Genomic DNA, 19686 nt, shown 5'->3' on the forward strand with positions numbered 1-19686 from the left:
AAAAGTAGAAAACACGATGTAACCTGCTCTTTAAGTCTACCTCATAGCAAAGCACTATCAATCTGCTACTGCAGTTGATAATCATATTGATAAGTGACCTATAGTACCATAAATTAGCTTTTAAATGCATCCTGTATTTTAGAATGGCCGACTGACTTTTGAGAGACAGGAAATAGTCAGCTAGCTAACCAGATTTCCTTGTTAGGGCTACGATGACGTTCAGATATGGCGACGCTCACTCGCTAAAGAGGCTTTCCAAAGCGCAGCCAATAGAGGTGAACGATTATAGAAAATGTAATATGGCAGTATTAGGTATTGACTCAGGGCAGGCCTAAACTGTTATCTCTGGCTGTATTTGTGCACGATCATCTTGCTAATAAGTTGATGTAGCGGTTGGTGAAATAGAACAGCACATGAACTAGAAGAGCTATTTCGATCAAAAGTAGATCAAGTTAGTTTTCACTCTGAACTGTACTGCTTTATAATCACTGAGTCAGAGTCAATGACAGAGAAACTACTTATAATCACTGAGTCAGAGTCAATGTCAGAAAAACTACTTATAATCACTGAGTCAGAGTCAATGACAGAGAAACAACATATAATAACTGAGTCAGAGTCAATGACAGATAAACTACTTATAATCACTGAGTCAGAGTCAATGACAGAGAAACAACTTATAATAACTGATTCATAGTCAATGACAGAGAAACAACATATAATAACTGAGTCAGAGTCAATGTCAGAGAAACGACTTATAATAACTGAGTCAGAGTCAATGACAGAGAAACTACTTATAATCACTGAGTCAGAGTCAATGACAGAGAAACGACTTATAATCACTGAGTCAGAGTCAATGACAGAGAAACAACTTATAATAACTGAGTCAGAGTCAATGTAAGAGAAACGACTTATAATCACTGAGTCAGAGTCAATGACAGAGAAACGACTTATAATCACTGAGTCAGAGTCAATGTCAGAGAAACGACTTATAATAACTGAGTCAGAGTCAATGACAGAGAAACTACTTATAATCACTGAGTCAGAGTCAATGTCAGAAAAACGACTTATAATCACTGAGTCAGAGTCAATGACAGAGAAACAACTTATAATAACTGAGTCAGAGTCAATGACAGAGAAACGACTTATAATCACTGAGTCAGAGTCAATGACAGAGAAACAACTTATAATAACTGAGTCAGAGTCAATGTAAGAGAAACGACTTATAATCACTGAGTCAGAGTCAATGACAGAGAAACGACTTATAATCACTGAGTCAGAGTCAATGTCAGAGAAACGACTTATAATAACTGAGTCAGAGTCAATGACAGAGAAACTACTTATAATCACTGAGTCAGAGTCAATGTCAGAAAAACGACTTATAATCACTGAGTCAGAGTCAATGACAGAGAAACAACTTATAATAACTGAGTCAGAGTCAATGACAGAGAAACAACTTATAATCACTGAGTCAGAGTCAATGACAGAGAAACAACTTATAATAACTGATTCATAGTCAATGACAGAGAAACGACTTATAATAACTGAGTCAGAGTCAATGACAGAGAAACAACTTATAATCACTGAGTCAGAGTCAATGACAGAGAAACAACTTATAATAACTGAGTCAGAGTCAATGACAGAGAAACGACTTATAATCACTGAGTCAGAGTCAATGTCAGAGAAACAACTTATAATAACTGAGTCAGAGTCAATGTCAGAGAAACAACTTATAATAACTGAGTCAGAGTCAATGACAGAGAAACAACATATAATCACTGAGTCAGAGTCAATGTCAGAGAAACAACTTATAATAACTGAGTCAGAGTCAATGACAGAGAAACGACTTATAATCACTGAGTCAGAGTCAATGTCAGAGAAACAACTTATAATAACTGAGTCAGAGTCAATGTCAGAGAAACAACTTATAATAACTGAGTCAGAGTCAATGACAGAGAAACAACTTATAATCACTGAGTCAGAGTCAATGACAGAGAAACAACTTATAATCACTGAGTCAGAGTCAATGACAGAGAAACAACTTATAATCACTGAGTCAGAGTCAATGTCAGAGAAACAACTTATAATAACTGAGTCAGAGTCAATGACAGAGAAACGACTTATAATCACTGAGTCAGAGTCAATGTCAGAGAAACAACTTATAATAACTGAGTCAGAGTCAATGTCAGAGAAACGACTTATAATAACTGAGTCAGAGTCAATGACAGAGAAACAACTTATAATCACTGAGTCAGAGTCAATGACAGAGAAACAACTTATAATCACTGAGTCAGAGTCAATGACAGAGAAACAACTTATAATCACTGAGTCAGAGTCAATGACAGAGAAACAACTTATAATCACTGAGTCAGAGTCAATGACAGAGAAACAACTTATAATCACTGAGTCAGAGTCAATGACAGAGAAACAACTTATAATCACTGAGTCAGAGTCAATGACAGAGAAACAACTTATAATCACTGAGTCAGAGTCAATGTCAGAAAAACGACTTATAATCACTGAGTCAGAGTCAATGACAGAGAAACAACTTATAATCACTGAGTCAGAGTCAATGACAGAGAAACAACTTATAATCACTGAGTCAGAGTCAATGTCAGAGAAACAACTTATAATCACTGAGTCAGAGTCAATGTCAGAGAAACAACTTATAATCACTGAGTCAGAGTCAATGACAGAGAAACGACTTATAATCACTGCTCTTGTTATTTCTGTGTTTCTGAGTCCGTCTTCAGAATTGTGGTGATGATGAATGTGGTTGTTTAACAAATGGAGGACATAAGTGTATGCAGTGTGACGGAAAGACGGTTGTGCGCACTGTTACAGTAGGTGTATGTAGTGGGGGGGGGGGGGGGGGGGGCAGTTTGTGTGTGTGAGTGTCAGTGTGTGTGAGTATGAGTGTGTGTGTGAGTGTCTGTGTTAGGGAGAGGGAGAGACGATCGGGCAGGCGCCAGATTCCCCATTAGCTTGGACAAGCATCCATGAGAGAGAGAAGATATGTGTGTGGGTGTTTAACGAGCGAAGGAACGCAACAACTGACATCTGAGGCTGTATTTTGTCACATCTCATTGGGATTCAGCCTCACATATCGTCTGACTGTATCTCTGTGTAGACATAGATGTTAGTTACATGTAGTTCTGCTTGGCCGTAGATGTTAGTTACATGTAGTTCTGCTTGGCCGTAGATGTTAGTTACATGTAGTTCTGCTTGGCCGTAGATGTTAGTTACATGTAGTTCTGCTTGGCCATAGATGACACGCATGCTCTTTAAACTAAAGTCTAACCCGGTGCTGGGTTTCTACAAAGCTAACATATGGTCATACAAAGGATAATTTTAGCCATATGATTTTTTTACATTTTAGGACCCCTTTAGGTGTAAAAAAAGATATGACAGAATTATTTGATGAAACATTGAATTTGGCCTTACTGTTATTAGGGTTAGAAAATAAAAAACTGATTCATACATGGAAGAACAGATAGTAAAAAAAATGTATCAAAAGAAAATATGTTTTGTGTGTCTGTCCTGAGAGATATAATATAGTTGTTGTTTTTTTACAGTGGAATGACCCATATACTTGGGACATGATAATTACCTAGTCACTTCCATTCGTGTTTCGGCCAGTTATCGTTTTACCTTCAGACATGTCCCGTGAAACTTGCGGGGGTCGTTGAGCAAAACGGAGAACACCATCGTGTTCATGAGAGTCTCATTGTTCCATAGCGGGGTCATGAGAAGATACATTTTTGGGATGTCTCCTGGTCTGACAAAAAGCACTGCAGCTATATGGGGGATTGGAAGTGATGCAGACAATTAAATTGATGGACACTACAAACTATCTTAAATATTAAAGCTGATCTAACCCCTGAAAAAATAAATAATACAAAAACAGCTCTGTCACTGTAGCTCTGTCACTGTATCTCTGTCACTGTAGCTCTGTCACTGTAGCTCTGTCACTGTAGCTCTGTCACTGTAGCTCTGTCACTGTAGCTCTGTCACTGTAGCTCTGTCACTGTAGCTCTGTCACTGTATCTCTGTCACTGTAGCTCTGTCACTGTATCTCTGTCACTGTAGCTCTGTCACTGTAGCTCTGCCACTGTAGCTCTGTCACTGTAGCTCTGTCACTGTAGCTCTGTCACTGTAGCTCTGTCACTGTAGCTCTGTCACTGTGGCTCTGTCACTGTGGCTCTGTCACTGTGGCTCTGTCACTGTAGCTCTGTCACTTTCCACCACAGATGCGGAACACTGACGTCGGTGGATGTGGTGGATTGAGCCTCAGCCCGTGCAAAAAAATACATATCTCTAGTTTAAACAGATGGATTTTGATGTGGATTATTTTATTATGTTAATTAGATTGACGCGTGGGTGGGGGTTAAGGAGAACTAACTATGTGTGCCTGCCGTTCAGGGAACTTGGTATGGGAAACGGCATTTCACCCCAGCTGGCGTCTGATAAGGACAGAGTGTGTGAAGACCTGTGGAGGAAGGACAACAACATGCAGACGGTGCTCCATAACCCTTACTCTGAGACAGACAAGGTAAACATTCCGATAAATATGTGTGTGTGTGGTTGCAGGTGTTTATGAGTGTGTACTTGTCTTGCATGCCTTTCGAGTGAATCCACTTGTGTAAGCTTAACCTTCCATATGTGAGCGAGTGTGTTAGTAATGTATGCTTGCCCATAGTTATCTCCTAGAGTCACACATGACATATGCTGCTAGAATCCTCCAATCGACACATTCTTTTGTGTGTTCCTTGTTCCTTTCTCGTTCTTGGAACTCTTAGAGCTTCCTGTGACTGTGATGCGCATCCGTGTGCATCATGAGAACATGAACAAGGCTCCCCGCTCAGGAACTCATCACCTGGGAATTAGATCCTTCCAACCTTTGGGTTTGGATGGACTGGGTTAGGATGGGCTGGGCTGTGTTATGATGGGCTGGGCTGTGTTATGATGGACTGGGTTAGGATGGACTGGGTTAGGATGGACTGGGTTAGGATGGACTGGGTTAGGATGGACTGGGTTAGGATGGACTGGGTTAGGATGGGCTGGGTTAGGATGGGCTGGGCTGTGTTATGATGGGCTGGGCTGTGTTATGATGGACTGGGTTTGGATGGACTGGGTTAGGATGGACTGGGTTAGGATGGACTGGGTTAGGATGGACTGGGTTAGGATGGGCTGGGTTAGGATGGACTGGGTTAGGATGGGCTGGGCTGTGTTATGATGGGCTGGGCTGTGTTATGATGGACTGGGTTTGGATGGACTGGGTTAGGATGGACTGGGTTTGGATGGACTGGGTTTGGATGGACTGGGTTAGGATGGACTGGGTTAGGATGGACTGGGTTAGGATGGACTGGGTTAGGATGGACTGGGTTAGGATGGACTGGGTTTGGATGGACTGGGTTAGGATGGACTGGGTTAGGATGGACTGGGTTAGGATGGACTGGGTTAGGATGGACTGGGTTAGGATGGACTGGGTTAGGATGGACTGGGTTTGGATGGACTGGGTTAGGATGGACTGGGTTTGGATGGACTGGGCTGTGTTATGATGGGCTGGGCTGTGTTAGGATGGGCTGGGCAGAGTTAGGATGGGCTGTGTTAGGATGGGCTGGGCTGGATTAGGATGGGCTGGACTGGGTTAGGATGGGCTGGACTGGACTGGGTTAGGGTGGGCTGGGCAGAGTTAGGATGGGCTGGGATAGGATGGGCTGAGTTAGGATGGGCTGGGATAGGATGGGCTGGGATAGTATGGGCTGGGATAGGATGTGCTGGGATAGGATGGGCTGGGATAGGATGGGCTGGGATAGGATAGGCTGGGATAGGATGGGCTGGGATAGGATGGGCTGAGTTAGGATGGGCTGGGATAGGATGGGCTGAGTTAGGATGGGCTGGGATAGGATGGGCTGGGATAGTATGGGCTGGGATAGGATGTGCTGGGATAGGATGGGCTGGGATAGGATGGGCTGGGATAGTATGGGCTGGGATAGGATGTGCTGGGATAGGATGGGCTGGGATAGGATGGGCTGGGATAGGATAGGCTGGGATAGGATGGGCTGGGATAGGATGGGCTGAGTTAGGATGGGCTGGGATAGGATGGGCTGGGATAGGATGTGCTGGGATAGGATGGGCTGGGATAGGATGGGCTGGGATAGGATGGGCTGGGATAGGATGGGCTGGGATAGGATGTGCTGGGATAGGATGGGCTGGGATAGGATGGGCTGGGATAGGATGGGCTGAGTTAGGATGGGCTGGGATAGGATGGGCTGGGATAGTATGGGTTGGGATAGGATGGGCTGGGCTTGGTTAGGATGAGCTGGACTGGGTTAGGATGGGCTGGGATAGGATGGGCGGGGGTAGGATGGGCTGGGCAGGGCTGAGTTAGGATGGGCTGGGCTGGGTTAGGATGGGCTGGGATAAGGACGAGTTGGACTGGGTTAGGATGGGCTGGGCTGGGTTAGGATGGGCTGGTATAGGATGGGCTGGGATAGGATAGGCTGGGATAGGATGGGCTGGTATAGGCTGGACTGGGTTAGGATGGGCTGGGATAGGATGGGCTGGGATAGGATGGGCTGGGCTGAGTTAGGATGGGCTGGGATAGGATGGGCTGGGCTGGGCAGGGCTGAGTTAGGATGGGCTGGGCTGGGCAGGGCAGGGTTGAGTTAGGATGGGCTGGGCTGGGCAGGGCAGGGTTGAGTTAGGATGGGCTGGGCTGAGTGAATTCTTTCTTAGTGAATGAGGCCGGATGGAGAGTAACCATCCAAGAGACCCTAATGAATGAGGGCAGCTGTGGTCGCAGAGGGAGATGATAAATGTTTCTCCTCTAATGTGGCCCTCTCCAAATCATTAAGGCCTTTTGAGGTCTGCAGGGATGTGTGTGTGTGCAGTGGGGATGGGGTTAATGTGTATAACGGGGGCATAGTGTATGTGTGTGTGTGTGTGTATGTGTGTAGGGGCATACTGGCGCCATTGTAGGTAAATGCAAAGCTGTGTTTCCAGAAGGCCCAGAGGTGGGTGTATGTGTTTGCCCTGACTCCGGAGTCTGACTCATAGGAGAGCCCAGAGGTGGGTGTATGTGTTTGCCCTGACTCCGGAGTCTGTCTCATAGGAGAGCCCAGAGGTGGGTGTATGTGTTTGCCCTGACTCCGGAGTCTGACTCATAGGAGAGCCCAGAGGTGGGTGTATGTGTTTGCCCTGACTCCGGAGTCTGACTCATAGGAGAGCCCAGAGGTGGGTGTATGTGTTTGCCCTGACTCCGGAGTCTGACTCATAGGAGAGCCCAGAGGTGGGTGTATGTGTTTGCCCTGACTCCGGAGTCTGACTCATAGGAGAGCCCAGAGGTGGGTGTATGTGTTTGCCCTGACTCCAGAGTCTGACTCATAGGAGAGCCCAGAGGTGTATGACTAACAACATGTAAAAAGTCTATGAGACAAATGTATTATTATTCTATCAAATTACTTTTGATTCCTCCAGCCATTTATTCATATTTCCTTGATAATTGAATGCTGAAGCAGGACGTCCACCTGTTGGGGACTTCTGCAATACGTCATTCTCCATCCCAAGTGTGATGAGGAGAGACAGGAGGCTACAGAACTGCCAAATAAGAAGTTGGCAGAGTTTACATTCTTATTTCATTAAGACGGAGAGGTCTTGATGACAATAGAGGAGATGTTAATGTTATTGAATAGATCCAATGCATCTACTGTATAATCCCGAGAGGCGCAGCGGTCTAAGACACTGCATCTCAGTGCAAAAGGGGTCACGGCAGTACCTGGTTTGAATCCAGGCTGCATCACATCTGGCCGTGATTGGGAGTCCCATAGTGCGGCACACGATTGGCCCAGTGTTGGCCATCATTGTAAATAAGAATTTGTTCTTAACTGACTTGACTAGTTACATTTTAATTTTTTATTATTCTCTGGGTTTTAAATGTTTGTCACAACACTGCCAACAGGTTCAGGAGGTAGGGCTCTCCTTCGAGACAGGTTCAGGAGGTAGGGCTCTCCTTCGAGACAGGTTCAAGAGGTAGGGCTCTCCTTCGCGGGAGGTTCAGGAGGTAGGGCTCTCCTTTGAGGCAGGTTCAGGAGGTAGGGCTCTCCTTCGAGGCAGGTTCAGGAGGTAGGGCTCTCCTTTGAGGCAGGTTCAGGAGATAGGGCTCTCCGGGACAGATTCAGGAGGTAGGGCTCTCCTTCGAAACAGGTTCAGGAGATAGGGCTCTCCTTTGTGGGAGGTTCAGGAGGTAGGGCTCTCCTTCGAGGCAGGTTCAGGAGGTAGGGCTCTCCTTCGAGGTAGGTTCAGGAGGTAGGGCTCTCCTTCGCGGGAGGTTCAGGAGGTAGGGCTCTCCTTCGAGGCAGGTTCAGGAGGTAGGGCTCTCCTTTGAGCCAGGTTCAGGAGATAGGGCTCTCCGAGACAGGTTCAGGAGATAGGGCTCTCCTTTGTGGGAGGTTCAGGAGGTAGGGCTCTCCTTCGAGGCAGGTTCAGGAGGTATGGCTCTCCTTCGAGGCAGGTTCATGAGGTAGGGATCTCCTTCGCGGGAGGTTCAGGAGGTATGGCTCTCCTTCGAGGCAGGTTCAGGAGGTAGGGCTCTCCTTCGAGGCAGGGTCAGGAGGTAGGGCTCTCCTTCGAGGCAGGTTCAGGAGATAGGGCTCTCCGAGACAGGTTCAGGAGGTAGGGCTCTCCTTCGAGGCAGGTTCAGGAGGTAGGGCTCTCCTTCGAGGTAGGTTCAGGAGGTAGGGCTCTCCTTCGCGGGAGGTTCAGGAGGTATGGCTCTCCTTCGAGGTAGGTTCAGGAGGTAGGGATCTCCTTCGCGGGAGGTTCAGGAGGTATGGCTCTCCTTCGAGGCAGGTTTAGGAGGTAGGGATCTCCTTCGAGGCAGGTTCAGGAGGTAGGGCTCTCCTTCGAGTCAGGTTCAGGAGGTAGGGATCTCATTTGAGGCAGGTTCAGGAGGTAGGGCTCTCCTTCGAGGCAGGTTCAGGAGGTATGGCTCTCCTTCGATGCAGGTTCAGGAGGTAGGGCTCTTCTTCGAGGCAGTTTCAGGAGGTAGGGATCTCATTTGAGGCAGGTTCAGGAGGTAGGGCTCTCCTTCGAGGCAGGTTCAGGAGGTAGGGATCTCCTTCGATGCAGGTTCAGGAGGTAGGGCTTTTCTTCGAGGCAGGTTCAGGAGGTAGGGCTCTCCTTCGTGGGAGGTTCAGGAGGTATGGCTCTACTTCAAAGCAGGTTCAGGAGGTAGGGCTCTCCTTCGAGGCAGGTGCAGGAGGTAGGGCTCTCCTTCGAGGCAGGTTCAAGAGGTAGGGCTCTCCTTCGAGGCAGGTTCAAGAGGTAGGGCTCTCCTTTGAGGCAGGTTCAGGAGGTAGGGCTCTCCTTCGAGGCAGGTTCAAGAGGTAGGGCTCTCCTTTGAGGCAGGTTCAGGAGGTAGGGCTCTCCTTCGAGGCAGGTTCAGGAGGTATGGCTCTCCTTCGAGGCAGGTTCAGGAGGTAGGGCTCTTCTTCGAGGCAGTTTCAGGAGGTAGGGATCTCATTTGAGGCAGGTTCAGGAGGTAGGGCTCTCCTTCGAGGCAGGTTCAGGAGGTAGGGATCTCCTTCGATGCAGGTTCAGGAGGTAGGGCTCTCCTTCGCGGGAGGTTCAGGAGGTATGGCTCTACTTCAAAGCAGGTTCAGGAGGTAGGGCTCTCCTTCGAGGCAGGTTCAGGAGGTAGGGCTCTCCTTCGAGGCAGGTTCAAGAGGTAGGGCTCTCCTTCGAGGCAGGTTCAGGAGGTAGGGATCTCCTTCGCGGGAGGTTCAGGAGGTATGGCTCTCCTTCGAGGCAGGTTTAGGAGGTAGGGATCTCCTTCGAGGCAGGTTCAGGAGGTAGGGCTCTCCTTCGAGTCAGGTTCAGGAGGTAGGGATCTCATTTGAGGCAGGTTCAGGAGGTAGGGCTCTCCTTCGAGGCAGGTTCAGGAGGTATGGCTCTCCTTCGATGCAGGTTCAGGAGGTAGGGCTCTTCTTCGAGGCAGTTTCAGGAGGTAGGGATCTCATTTGAGGCAGGTTCAGGAGGTAGGGCTCTCCTTCGAGGCAGGTTCAGGAGGTAGGGATCTCCTTCGATGCAGGTTCAGGAGGTAGGGCTTTTCTTCGAGGCAGGTTCAGGAGGTAGGGCTCTCCTTCGTGGGAGGTTCAGGAGGTATGGCTCTACTTCAAAGCAGGTTCAGGAGGTAGGGCTCTCCTTCGAGGCAGGTGCAGGAGGTAGGGCTCTCCTTCGAGGCAGGTTCAAGAGGTAGGGCTCTCCTTCGAGGCAGGTTCAAGAGGTAGGGCTCTCCTTTGAGGCAGGTTCAGGAGGTAGGGCTCTCCTTCGAGGCAGGTTCAAGAGGTAGGGCTCTCCTTTGAGGCAGGTTCAGGAGGTAGGGCTCTCCTTCGAGGCAGGTTCAGGAGGTATGGCTCTCCTTCGAGGCAGGTTCAGGAGGTAGGGCTCTTCTTCGAGGCAGTTTCAGGAGGTAGGGATCTCATTTGAGGCAGGTTCAGGAGGTAGGGCTCTCCTTCGAGGCAGGTTCAGGAGGTAGGGATCTCCTTCGATGCAGGTTCAGGAGGTAGGGCTCTCCTTCGCGGGAGGTTCAGGAGGTATGGCTCTACTTCAAAGCAGGTTCAGGAGGTAGGGCTCTCCTTCGAGGCAGGTTCAGGAGGTAGGGCTCTCCTTCGAGGCAGGTTCAAGAGGTAGGGCTCTCCTTCGAGGCAGGTTCAGGAGGTAGGGCTCTCCTTCGAGGCAGGTTCAAGAGGTAGGGCTCTCCTTCGAGGCAGGTTCAGGAGGTAGGGCTCTCCTTCGAGGCAGGTTCAAGAGGTATAGTGTTTCAAGCTCTCCTTCGAGACAGGTTCAGGAGGTAGGGCTCTCCTTCGCGGGAGGTTCAGGAGGTATGGCTCTCCTTCGAGGCAGGTTCAAGAGGTAGGGCTCTCCTTCGAGGCAGGTTCAAGAGGTAGGGCTCTCCTTCGAGGCAGGTTCAGGAGGTAGGGCTCTCCTTTGAGGCAGAAGCAAGCTATACCCCAGTGCCAGGAGTTCTCTTAGATCCTGCGTGCTTCTGCATAATATTATCGAATAGATTCCAAGAGTTTGACCAGTAAATTCTCTTTATTCCCCTCATTCACATTGTTGCATTACTCTTCACCTCTCGTTATCGTTCCTTTTTTCTCTCTCTCTCTCTCTCTCTTTCTCTTTCTCTTTCTCTTTCTCTCTCTCTTTCTCTTTCTTTCTTTCTCTCTCTCTTTCTTTCTTTCTCTTTCTCTCTCTTTCTCTTTCTCTTTCTCTTTCTCTCTCCCTCCCACTCACACTTTAACGTGTTAATTTTCCTCATCTTGATTCCTCTTGCTGTTTGACTATAGCGGTAATAGGCTCTCTTTATGTGGCCTAGCTGCACAATAGGCTTTCTGTATTGGCCGACTGTTTGTATGCTGGCTGGCTGGGTGGCTGGCTGGGTGGGTGGCTGTGTGGGTGGGTGGCTGTGTGGGTGGCTGGCTGGCTGGTTGTGTGGCTGGCTGTGTCTGGCTGGCGAGCTGGGTGGCTGGCTGGCTGGCTGGGTGAGCATTTCTTATGGACACAGAATTACTATTCTCGCTGTGAGGAATCAAATCAATTAAAACAGGTCCACCCTCCTATTCTAGAAAATATCAATAGATTGACGTTTCACCCTTTTGCTTTCAGTCTGTCAGCGCTACAATTCTGCCTGTTGTTTGAGGCTCCTTCACTGCGTGGAGAATGCATGGCTGTGTGATTGATTAAGTCTTCTTGAGAGATGATGATAAGAGCTATTACAAGGTGTGGTATTGATTTCTTTTTGATTTGAGGTTAAGTTACATGGAGAGGTCTGAGTACTTAAAAAATAGAATCAATTCAAAACAAAAGTCAAACTCTGGTGCTAAATTACATTAATTCAAGCAATTATCAGTCAATAACCACATCGTAGGCTGCCTAATTCCTATCTTATTTCCACTAATTGGTCTTTTGACCAATCACATCAGATATTTTTCATAGCTGATCTGATTGGTCAAAAGATCAATTAGTGAATTAAAGATCAAAATTGGGCTGTCTAAACTGAGCCATAGTAGACAAACTGAGACAGCTGACAATTAGCAGTCAATAATTATAGTGTTTCAAGCTGCTGATTGCCTTTGTACCTGATGGGGACTGTCTCTAATTGTCATTCAGATGGTACTGTAGGAGGCTGTGCAAATACTAAATAATGCTACTCTGTCTCTATCTCTGTCTCTGTGACTGTCTATATCTCACTCACTGTGACTGTCTGCATCAATTCAATTCAATTCAAAGGGCTTTATTGGCATGGGAAACATATGGTTACATTGCCAAAGCATGTGAAATAGATAATAAACAAAAGTGAAATAAACAAAAATGAACAGTAAACATTACACAACAGTACAAAGTTCCAAAGGAATAGAGACATTTAAAACGTCATATTATGTATATATACAGTGTTGTAACGATGTGCAAATAGTTCAAGTACAAAAAGGGAAAATAAATAAACATAAATATGGGTTGTATTTACAATGGTGTTTGTTCTTCACTGGTTGCCCTTTCCTTGTGGCAACAGGTAACAAATCTTGCTGCTGTGATGGCACTTTGGTATTTCACACAATAGATATGCGAGTTTATCAAAATTGTATTTGTTTTCAAATTCTTTGTGGATCTGTGTAATCTGAGGGAAATATGTGTCTCTAATATGTTCACACATTTGGCAGGAGGTTAGGAAGTGCAGCTCAGTTTCCACCTCATTTTGTGGGCAGTGTGCACATAGCCTGTCTTCTCTTGAGAGCCAGGTTTCCATACGGCGGCCTTTCTCAATAGCAAGGCTATGCTCACTGAGTCTGTACATAGTCAAAGCTTTCCTTAATTTTGGGTCAGTCACAGTGGTCAGGTATTCTGCCACTGTGTACTCTGTTTAGGGCCAACTAGAATTCCAGTTTGCTCTCTTTAATTGTTAATTCTTTCCGTTCTGTTTTTCTCATGATTTGGTTGGGTCTAATTATGTTGCTGTCCTGGGGCTCTATTTGTGTTTGTAAACAATCCCAGAACCAGCTTGCTTAGGGGACTCTTCTCCAGGTTCATCTCTCTGTAGGTGATGGCTTTGTTATGGAAGGTTTGGGAATCGCTTCCTTTTAGGTTGTTGTAGAATTTAACAGCTCTTTTCTGGATTTTGATAATTAGCGGGTATCGCCCTAATTCTGCTCTGCATGCGTTATTTGGCGTTTTACGTTTTACGTTGAATCTCTCAGTGTGACTGTCTCAATGTCTCTGTCTATCTACGTCTCTGTGACTGTGACTGTCACTATCTCTCTCTCTCTCTCTCTCTCTCTCTCTCTCTCTCTCTCTCTCTCTCTCTCTCTCTCTCTCTCTCTCTCTCTCTCTCTCTCTCTCTCTCTCTCTCTCTCTCTCTCTTTCTCTCTCTCTCTCTCTCTCTCTCTCTCTCTCTCTCTCTCTCTCTCTCTCTCTCTCTCTCTCTCTCTCTCTCTCTCTCTCTCTTTCTGACCTGCTCTATCTTTCTCTCTCTCTCTGTGATTGTCTGTGACTGTCTCTGTTGCTATCTCTGTGACTGGCTCAATCTCTGTGACTATCTCTGTCTCTGTGACTGTCTATCGCTGTGACTCTCACTATCTCTCTCACTGTGACTGTCTTTATTGCTCTCACTGTGACTGTCACTGTGACTGTCTATCTTGCTCTTTGTTACTGTCTCTATCTCTCTCACTGTGACTGTCTCTTTCTCTGTGACTGTCTCTATGTCTCTCTCACTGTGACTGTCTCTATATCTGTCATTGTGACTGTCTCTTTAGCTCTCTCTGTGACTGTCTCTATCTCTATCTCTGTGTCTGTCTCTATTTCTGTGAATCTCTCTATGTGACTGTTTCTATCTCTGTCTCTCTGCGACTGTCTATCTCTCGCTTTGACTGTCTCTCTATCTTTCTCTGTGACTGTCTATCTATCTATATCTGTGACCGTCTCTATCTCTGTCTATGTGACTGTCTCTATATATCTCTCTCCTTTTCCCTCTCTACCTAAAGTTCTTGTATCCAACCGCCGCTGTCAGGTGTGCTCGACGGCCATCTTGGTAGAAGCATTATGGGCTAGTCTACTGACTAAAGTGTATGAATTCTCCTAAACATCTGTTTCTTCCCTCCAGCCTTCAGCCCAGGGGAGGATCTCCCCTAACAAGGCTCTCCAGAACGGCAGCCCATCCAAATGCCATCGCTTCATGAAGATCAAGAATGTGGAGACTGGAGTCACGTACAATGACACTCTACACCACAGCTCTAGTAAGGTACGGAACGGACTTTATTTCTCGTCTGCAGACAGTGGCTTCTTCTCATCAATCAATCAGTCAATGAGTTAATCATTAACCAATTAGCCAATCAATTAATCCGTCAAGGGACTGTGTGGTTTCTCATCTGTACAACAGTGGCTTCCTCTCATCAATCAATTGATTAGTCAATTAGCTAATCAATCAAACAATTAATTTAATCAAATTAGTGTGTACTTATCTAGCCCTTTTCTTACAAATACAGCAGATAATATATCTTTATTTATAATATTATATATTTTTTAGGAACTCCGTCAGAGTCTCAACTTACTGTTGAGAGTTAGAAAATTAGAATACACAAGGTGCAATTTCGAAATTTAGTTTAGTCAAATTTAGTCACTTAATTAGCCCATATCAGCAGTCCCTCAATTAGCCCATATCAGCAGGTTTTAGATTGGTAAGTTAGTCTAGCCAGCTATCTAAACTTGTAGTAATCATGGTTGAATTATCGACTGTGGGGGCCCCCATTGATTTTGTTAGTCACTCTCACTCAGATATAATCTTAAAAACTGTAAACATTTCTCTCCAGCATATGGCAAAATGTAATTTAGGGCCCCCAAAAGGCTGGGGCCGACTCTGACTGCATGTGTGGGTACGGATGTGGGTATGGATGTGGGGATGCATACCAGCAAGCCACTGTGGCCCCTCATGATGAGTTGCCCATCTTAAGCATTTAGCCATCTGCACAGATAGCTCTGCAGCCGTCGCCTTGGTCTTTTAACATGAGCCCAGCTAATTATTTCAGCGACTTATCGGACGACAGCCTGCTATGCATCCCAATGAATGTGCCTCGCCTCTAATAGCACATCTTCAGATGTATAAAAAATCACAGAATTATGTTTTTCTCAGTCATATAAAGGACAGCTGCGTGGCATGAATGCCCAGAGCTTTATGTCGAGCGGATGTATTGAGGCAAGAGTGAATCCTTTGTTTTATTTTTAACACTGTTCATCATCACCCTTTTTTCCTTTCTCTCTTCCCCTCTCTCTTTCATCCTCTTTCCATCTCTCTCTCTCTTTCTCTCTCTCTCTCTCTGTGTCTCTCTCTCTCTCTCTCTCTCTCTCTCTCTCTCTCTCTCTCTCTCTCTCTCTCTCTGTGTCTCTCTCTCTCTCTCCGTCTCTCCCACTGTCTATCTCTCTCTCTCTCTCTGTCTCTCTCTCTGTCTCTCTCTCTGTCTCTCTCTCTGTCTCTCTCTCTGTCTCTCTCTCTGTCTCTGTCTCTCTCTGTCTCTGTCTCTCTCTGTTTCTCGCTGTCTCTCGCTCTGTCTCTCTCTCTGTCTATCTCTCCCTGTCTCTGTCTCTCTCTGTCTATCTCTCTCTCTCTCTGTCTCTGTCTCTCGCTGTCTCTCTCTCTGTCTATCTCTCTGTCTCTCTCCCTCTGTCTGTCTCTCTCTGTCTCTCTCTTTGTCTCTCTCTGTCTCTCTGTGTGTCTCTCTCTCTCTCTCTCTCTGTCTCTCTCTCCGTCTCTCCCACTGTCTATCTCTCTCTCTCTGTCTCTCTCTCTGTCTCTCTCTCTGTCTATCTCTCTCTCTCTCTGTCTCTGTCTCTCTGTTTCTCGCTGTCTCTCTCTCTGTCTCTCTCTCTGTCTATCTCTCTGTCTCTCTCCCTCTGTCTGTCTCTCTCTGTCTCTCGCTCTGTCTCTCTCTCTGTCTATCTCTCCCTGTCTCTGTCTCTCTCTGTCTATCTCTCTCTCTCTCTGTCTCTGTCTCTCTCTGTCTCTCTCTCTGTCTATCTCTCTGTCTCTCTCCCTCTGTCTGTCTCTCTCTGTCTCTCGCTCTGTCTCTCTCTCTGTCTATCTCTCCCTGTCTCTGTCTCTCTCTGTCTCTCTCTCTCTCTCTCTGTCTCTGTCTCTCGCTGTCTCTCTCTCTGTCTATCTCTCTGTCTCTCTCCCTCTGTCTGTCTCTCTCTGTCTCTCTCTCTGTCTCTCTCTGTCTCTCTGTGTGTCTCTCTTCTCTCTCTCTCTCTCTCTCTCCCTCTCCCTCTCTTTCTCTCTCCATACAGTGAGCTCCAAAAAACTATTGGGACAGTGCCGCATTTGTTGTTGTTTTGACTCCAGCACTTTGGATTTGAAATTATACAATTACAATGACGTTTTAATTTAATCGTTAAGAAATTACAGCACTTTTGGTACATAGTCCCCCTTTTTAATAGACCAAAAGTATTGGGACAAATTCCCTTATATGTGTGTTGAAGTTATGTTTCAGATTATTTTGTGCCCAATAGAAATGATTTTTCTTAACACTTCTACATTAATGTGGATGCTACCATGATTACAGATATTCCTGAATGAAACGTGAATAATGATTAGTGAGAAAGTTACAGATGCACAAATGCATCCGGCAAATTTGAAAAGTCAAAACTACTTGAATATAGATATAAGTGAATTTGTTCAAATACTTTTGGTCCCCTAAAATGGGGTCTCTATGTACAAAAAGTGCTGTAATTTATAAACGGTTCACTCGATGAATGAATATACCCGCAAATGAAAATGGACAGTCTGCACTTTAAATTGATAGTTATTGTATCATTTCAAATCCAAAGTGCTGGACTACTGAGCCAAAACAGCAAAAAATGTGTCACTGTCCCAATACTTTAGGCGCTCACTGTATCTTCGGAAAGCATTCAGACCCATTGACTTTTAAACATTTTGTTAGACTTATTCTAAAATGTATTTAATCTTTTTAACTCTCAGATATCTTAACACAATGCACGATAATGACAAAGCAAAAACATGTTTTTAGAAATGTAATCTAATTTATAAAAAATAAAAAATTGAATATTACATTTACATAAGTATTCAGACCCTTTACTCAGTAATTTGTTGAAGCACCTTTGGTAGCGATTACAGCATTGAGTCTGCTTGGGTATGACGCTAAGCTTGGCACACCTGTATTTGGGGAATTTCTCCCATTCTTCTCTGCAGATCCTCTCAAGCTCTGTCAGGTTGGATGGGCTCTGGCTGAGCCACTCAAGTACATTCAGAGACTTGTCCCAAAGCCACTCCTGCGTTGTCTTGACTGTGTGCTTAGGGTCGTTGTCCTGTTGGAAGGTGAACCTTCGCCCCAGTCTGAGGTCCTGAGCGCTCTGGAGCAGGTTTTCATCAAGGATCTCTCTGTACTTTGCTCCGTTCATCTTTCCCTCGATCCAGTGTCCCAGTCCCTGCTGCTGAAAAACATCCCCACAGCACTCCAAGCGGGCTGTCATGTGCCTTTTACTGAGGAGTGGCTTCTGTCTGGCCACTCTACCATGAAGGACTGATTGGTGGAGTGCTGCAGAGATTGTTGTCCTTATGGAAGGTTGTCCCATCTCCACAGAGGAACTCTGGAGCTCTGTCAAAGTGACCATTGGGTCCTTGGTCACCTCCCTGATCAAGGCCCTTCTCCCCGATTGCTCAGTTTGGTCGGGCGGCCAGCTCTAGAAAGAGTCTTGGTGCTTCCAAACTTCTTCCATTTCAGAATGATGGAGGCCACTGTGTTTTTGGGGACCTTCAATGCTGCAGAAATGTTTTGGTACCCTTCCCCAGATCTGTGCCTCGACACAATCCTGTCTCGGAGCTCTACGGACAATTCCTTCGACCTCATGACTAGTTTTTTTCTCTGATATGCACTGTCAACTGTGGGGACTTATATAGACAGGTTTATGCCTTTCCAAATAATGTCCAATCAATTGAATTTACGACAGGTCAAGTTGCCGAAACATCTCAAGGATTATCAATGGAAACAGAATTTCACCTGAGCTCAATTTTGAGTCTCATAGCAATTGTAAAAACCTGGGGTATTGTGTGTAGATTAATGAGGATTTACATTTTTTAATCCATTTTAGAATAAAGCTGTAACGTAACAAAATGTGGATAAAGGGAAGGGATACTTTCCGAATGACTGTATATACACTATATATACAAAAGTATGTGGACACGCCGTCAAATTAATGGATTCGGCTATTTCAGCGACACCCGTTACTGATAGTTGTATAAAATCGATCACATAGCCATGCAATCTCTATAGTCAAACTTCGGTACTAGAATGGACTTACTGAAGAGCTCAGTGACTTTCAACGTGGCATATTCATAGGATGCCACCTTTCCAACAAGTCAGTTTGTCAAATTTCTGCCCTGCTAGCGCTGCCCCGGTTAACGGTGTCAAAGTGCTGCTATTATGAAGTGGAAACGTCTAAAAAGCTCAGCCGCGAAATTGTAGGCCACACAAGCTCACAGAACCAAACCGTCGAGTGCTGAAGCGCGTAGTGCGTAAAAATGGTTTGTCCTCGGTTGCAACACTCACTACCGAGTTCCAAACTGCCTCTGGAAGCAACGTCAGCACAATAACTGTTTGTCAGGAGCTTCATGAAATGGGTTTCCAAGGCCGAGCAGACGCACACAAGCCTAAGATCACCATGGCAATGCCAAGCATCGGCTAGAGTGGTGTAAAGCTCGCCGCCATTGGACTCTGGAACAGTGGAAACGCTTTGTCTGGAGTGATAAATCACGCTTCACCATCTGGTAGTCCGACAGACGAATCTGGGCTTTGTGGATGCCAGCAGAACGCTACCTGCCCCGATGCATAGTGCCAACTGAAACGTTTGGTGGAAGAGGAATAATGGTCTGTTTTGGAATGAGATGTTTGACGAGCAGGTGTCCACATACTTTTGGTCATGTAGTTTGTGTCTATATCCTTTTCTTCTGTCTCTGTCTCTGTCTCTCGCTCTCTCTCTCTCTTTCTCTGTCCCGCTGCGTCCCTCTCTATCTCCCTCTCCCTCTCCCTCTCTCTCTCTCTCTGTCCCGCTGCGTCCCTCTCTATCTCCCTCTCCCTCTCTCTCTCTCTCTGTCCCGCTGCGTCCCTCTCTATCTCCCTCTCCCTCTCACTCTTTCTTATCTCCCCTCGTCATTCTCAGCGGCTGTTTTTGTACGTCTTGTTTACTTCTGTGACTTAAGCGAGCGTCACGCTGAGGATGAGGTTGTTTGAGTACGGGAAGAGGGGGGAAGAGTTTTTGAGTGGCTGGACAGAGTGATTGGGTGTGTGGTTCACATTTACATTTACATTTAAGTCATTTAGCAGACGCTCTTATCCAGAGCGACTTACAAATTGGAAAGTTCATACATATTCATCCTGGTCCCCCCGTGGGGAATGAACCCACAACCCTGGCGTTGCAAGCGCCATGCTCTACCAACTGAGCCACACGGGACCATCCAACATGACTAGACTGCCCATTTTAGCGGCAGCGCTGTTGAGTTACTGTTACATTTCCGCTCTGTGTTCGTGCTCGGCCAAACATTTTCTGCCTTTTTCTTTCTCTCTGTCTCTTTCTCTCTAATTTGGCGAATGCATAGATGCGGTAAAGAGGTCAATGGAACGTTGG

General features: G+C 46.2%; 1 protein-coding gene across 3 annotated transcripts in view; it reads left to right on the plus strand.

Moving 5' to 3' along the window:
• Positions 1 to 19686, plus strand: part of LOC139545006 (nitric oxide synthase 1-like) — an 85389-nt gene that overhangs the window by 4058 nt on the left and 61645 nt on the right. For all 3 annotated transcript variants that reach the window (XM_071352314.1, XM_071352312.1, XM_071352313.1), the window contains exons 3-4: positions 4420 to 4549; positions 14156 to 14293. In XM_071352314.1, coding sequence (XP_071208415.1) covers positions 4420 to 4549; positions 14156 to 14293 — 268 coding nt within the window. The remainder of the gene's footprint in view (positions 1 to 4419; positions 4550 to 14155; positions 14294 to 19686) is intronic.

This window comes from Salvelinus alpinus, chromosome 19, assembly GCF_045679555.1.
Source record: "Salvelinus alpinus chromosome 19, SLU_Salpinus.1, whole genome shotgun sequence".
Classification (NCBI taxonomy): Eukaryota; Metazoa; Chordata; class Actinopteri; order Salmoniformes; family Salmonidae; genus Salvelinus; species Salvelinus alpinus.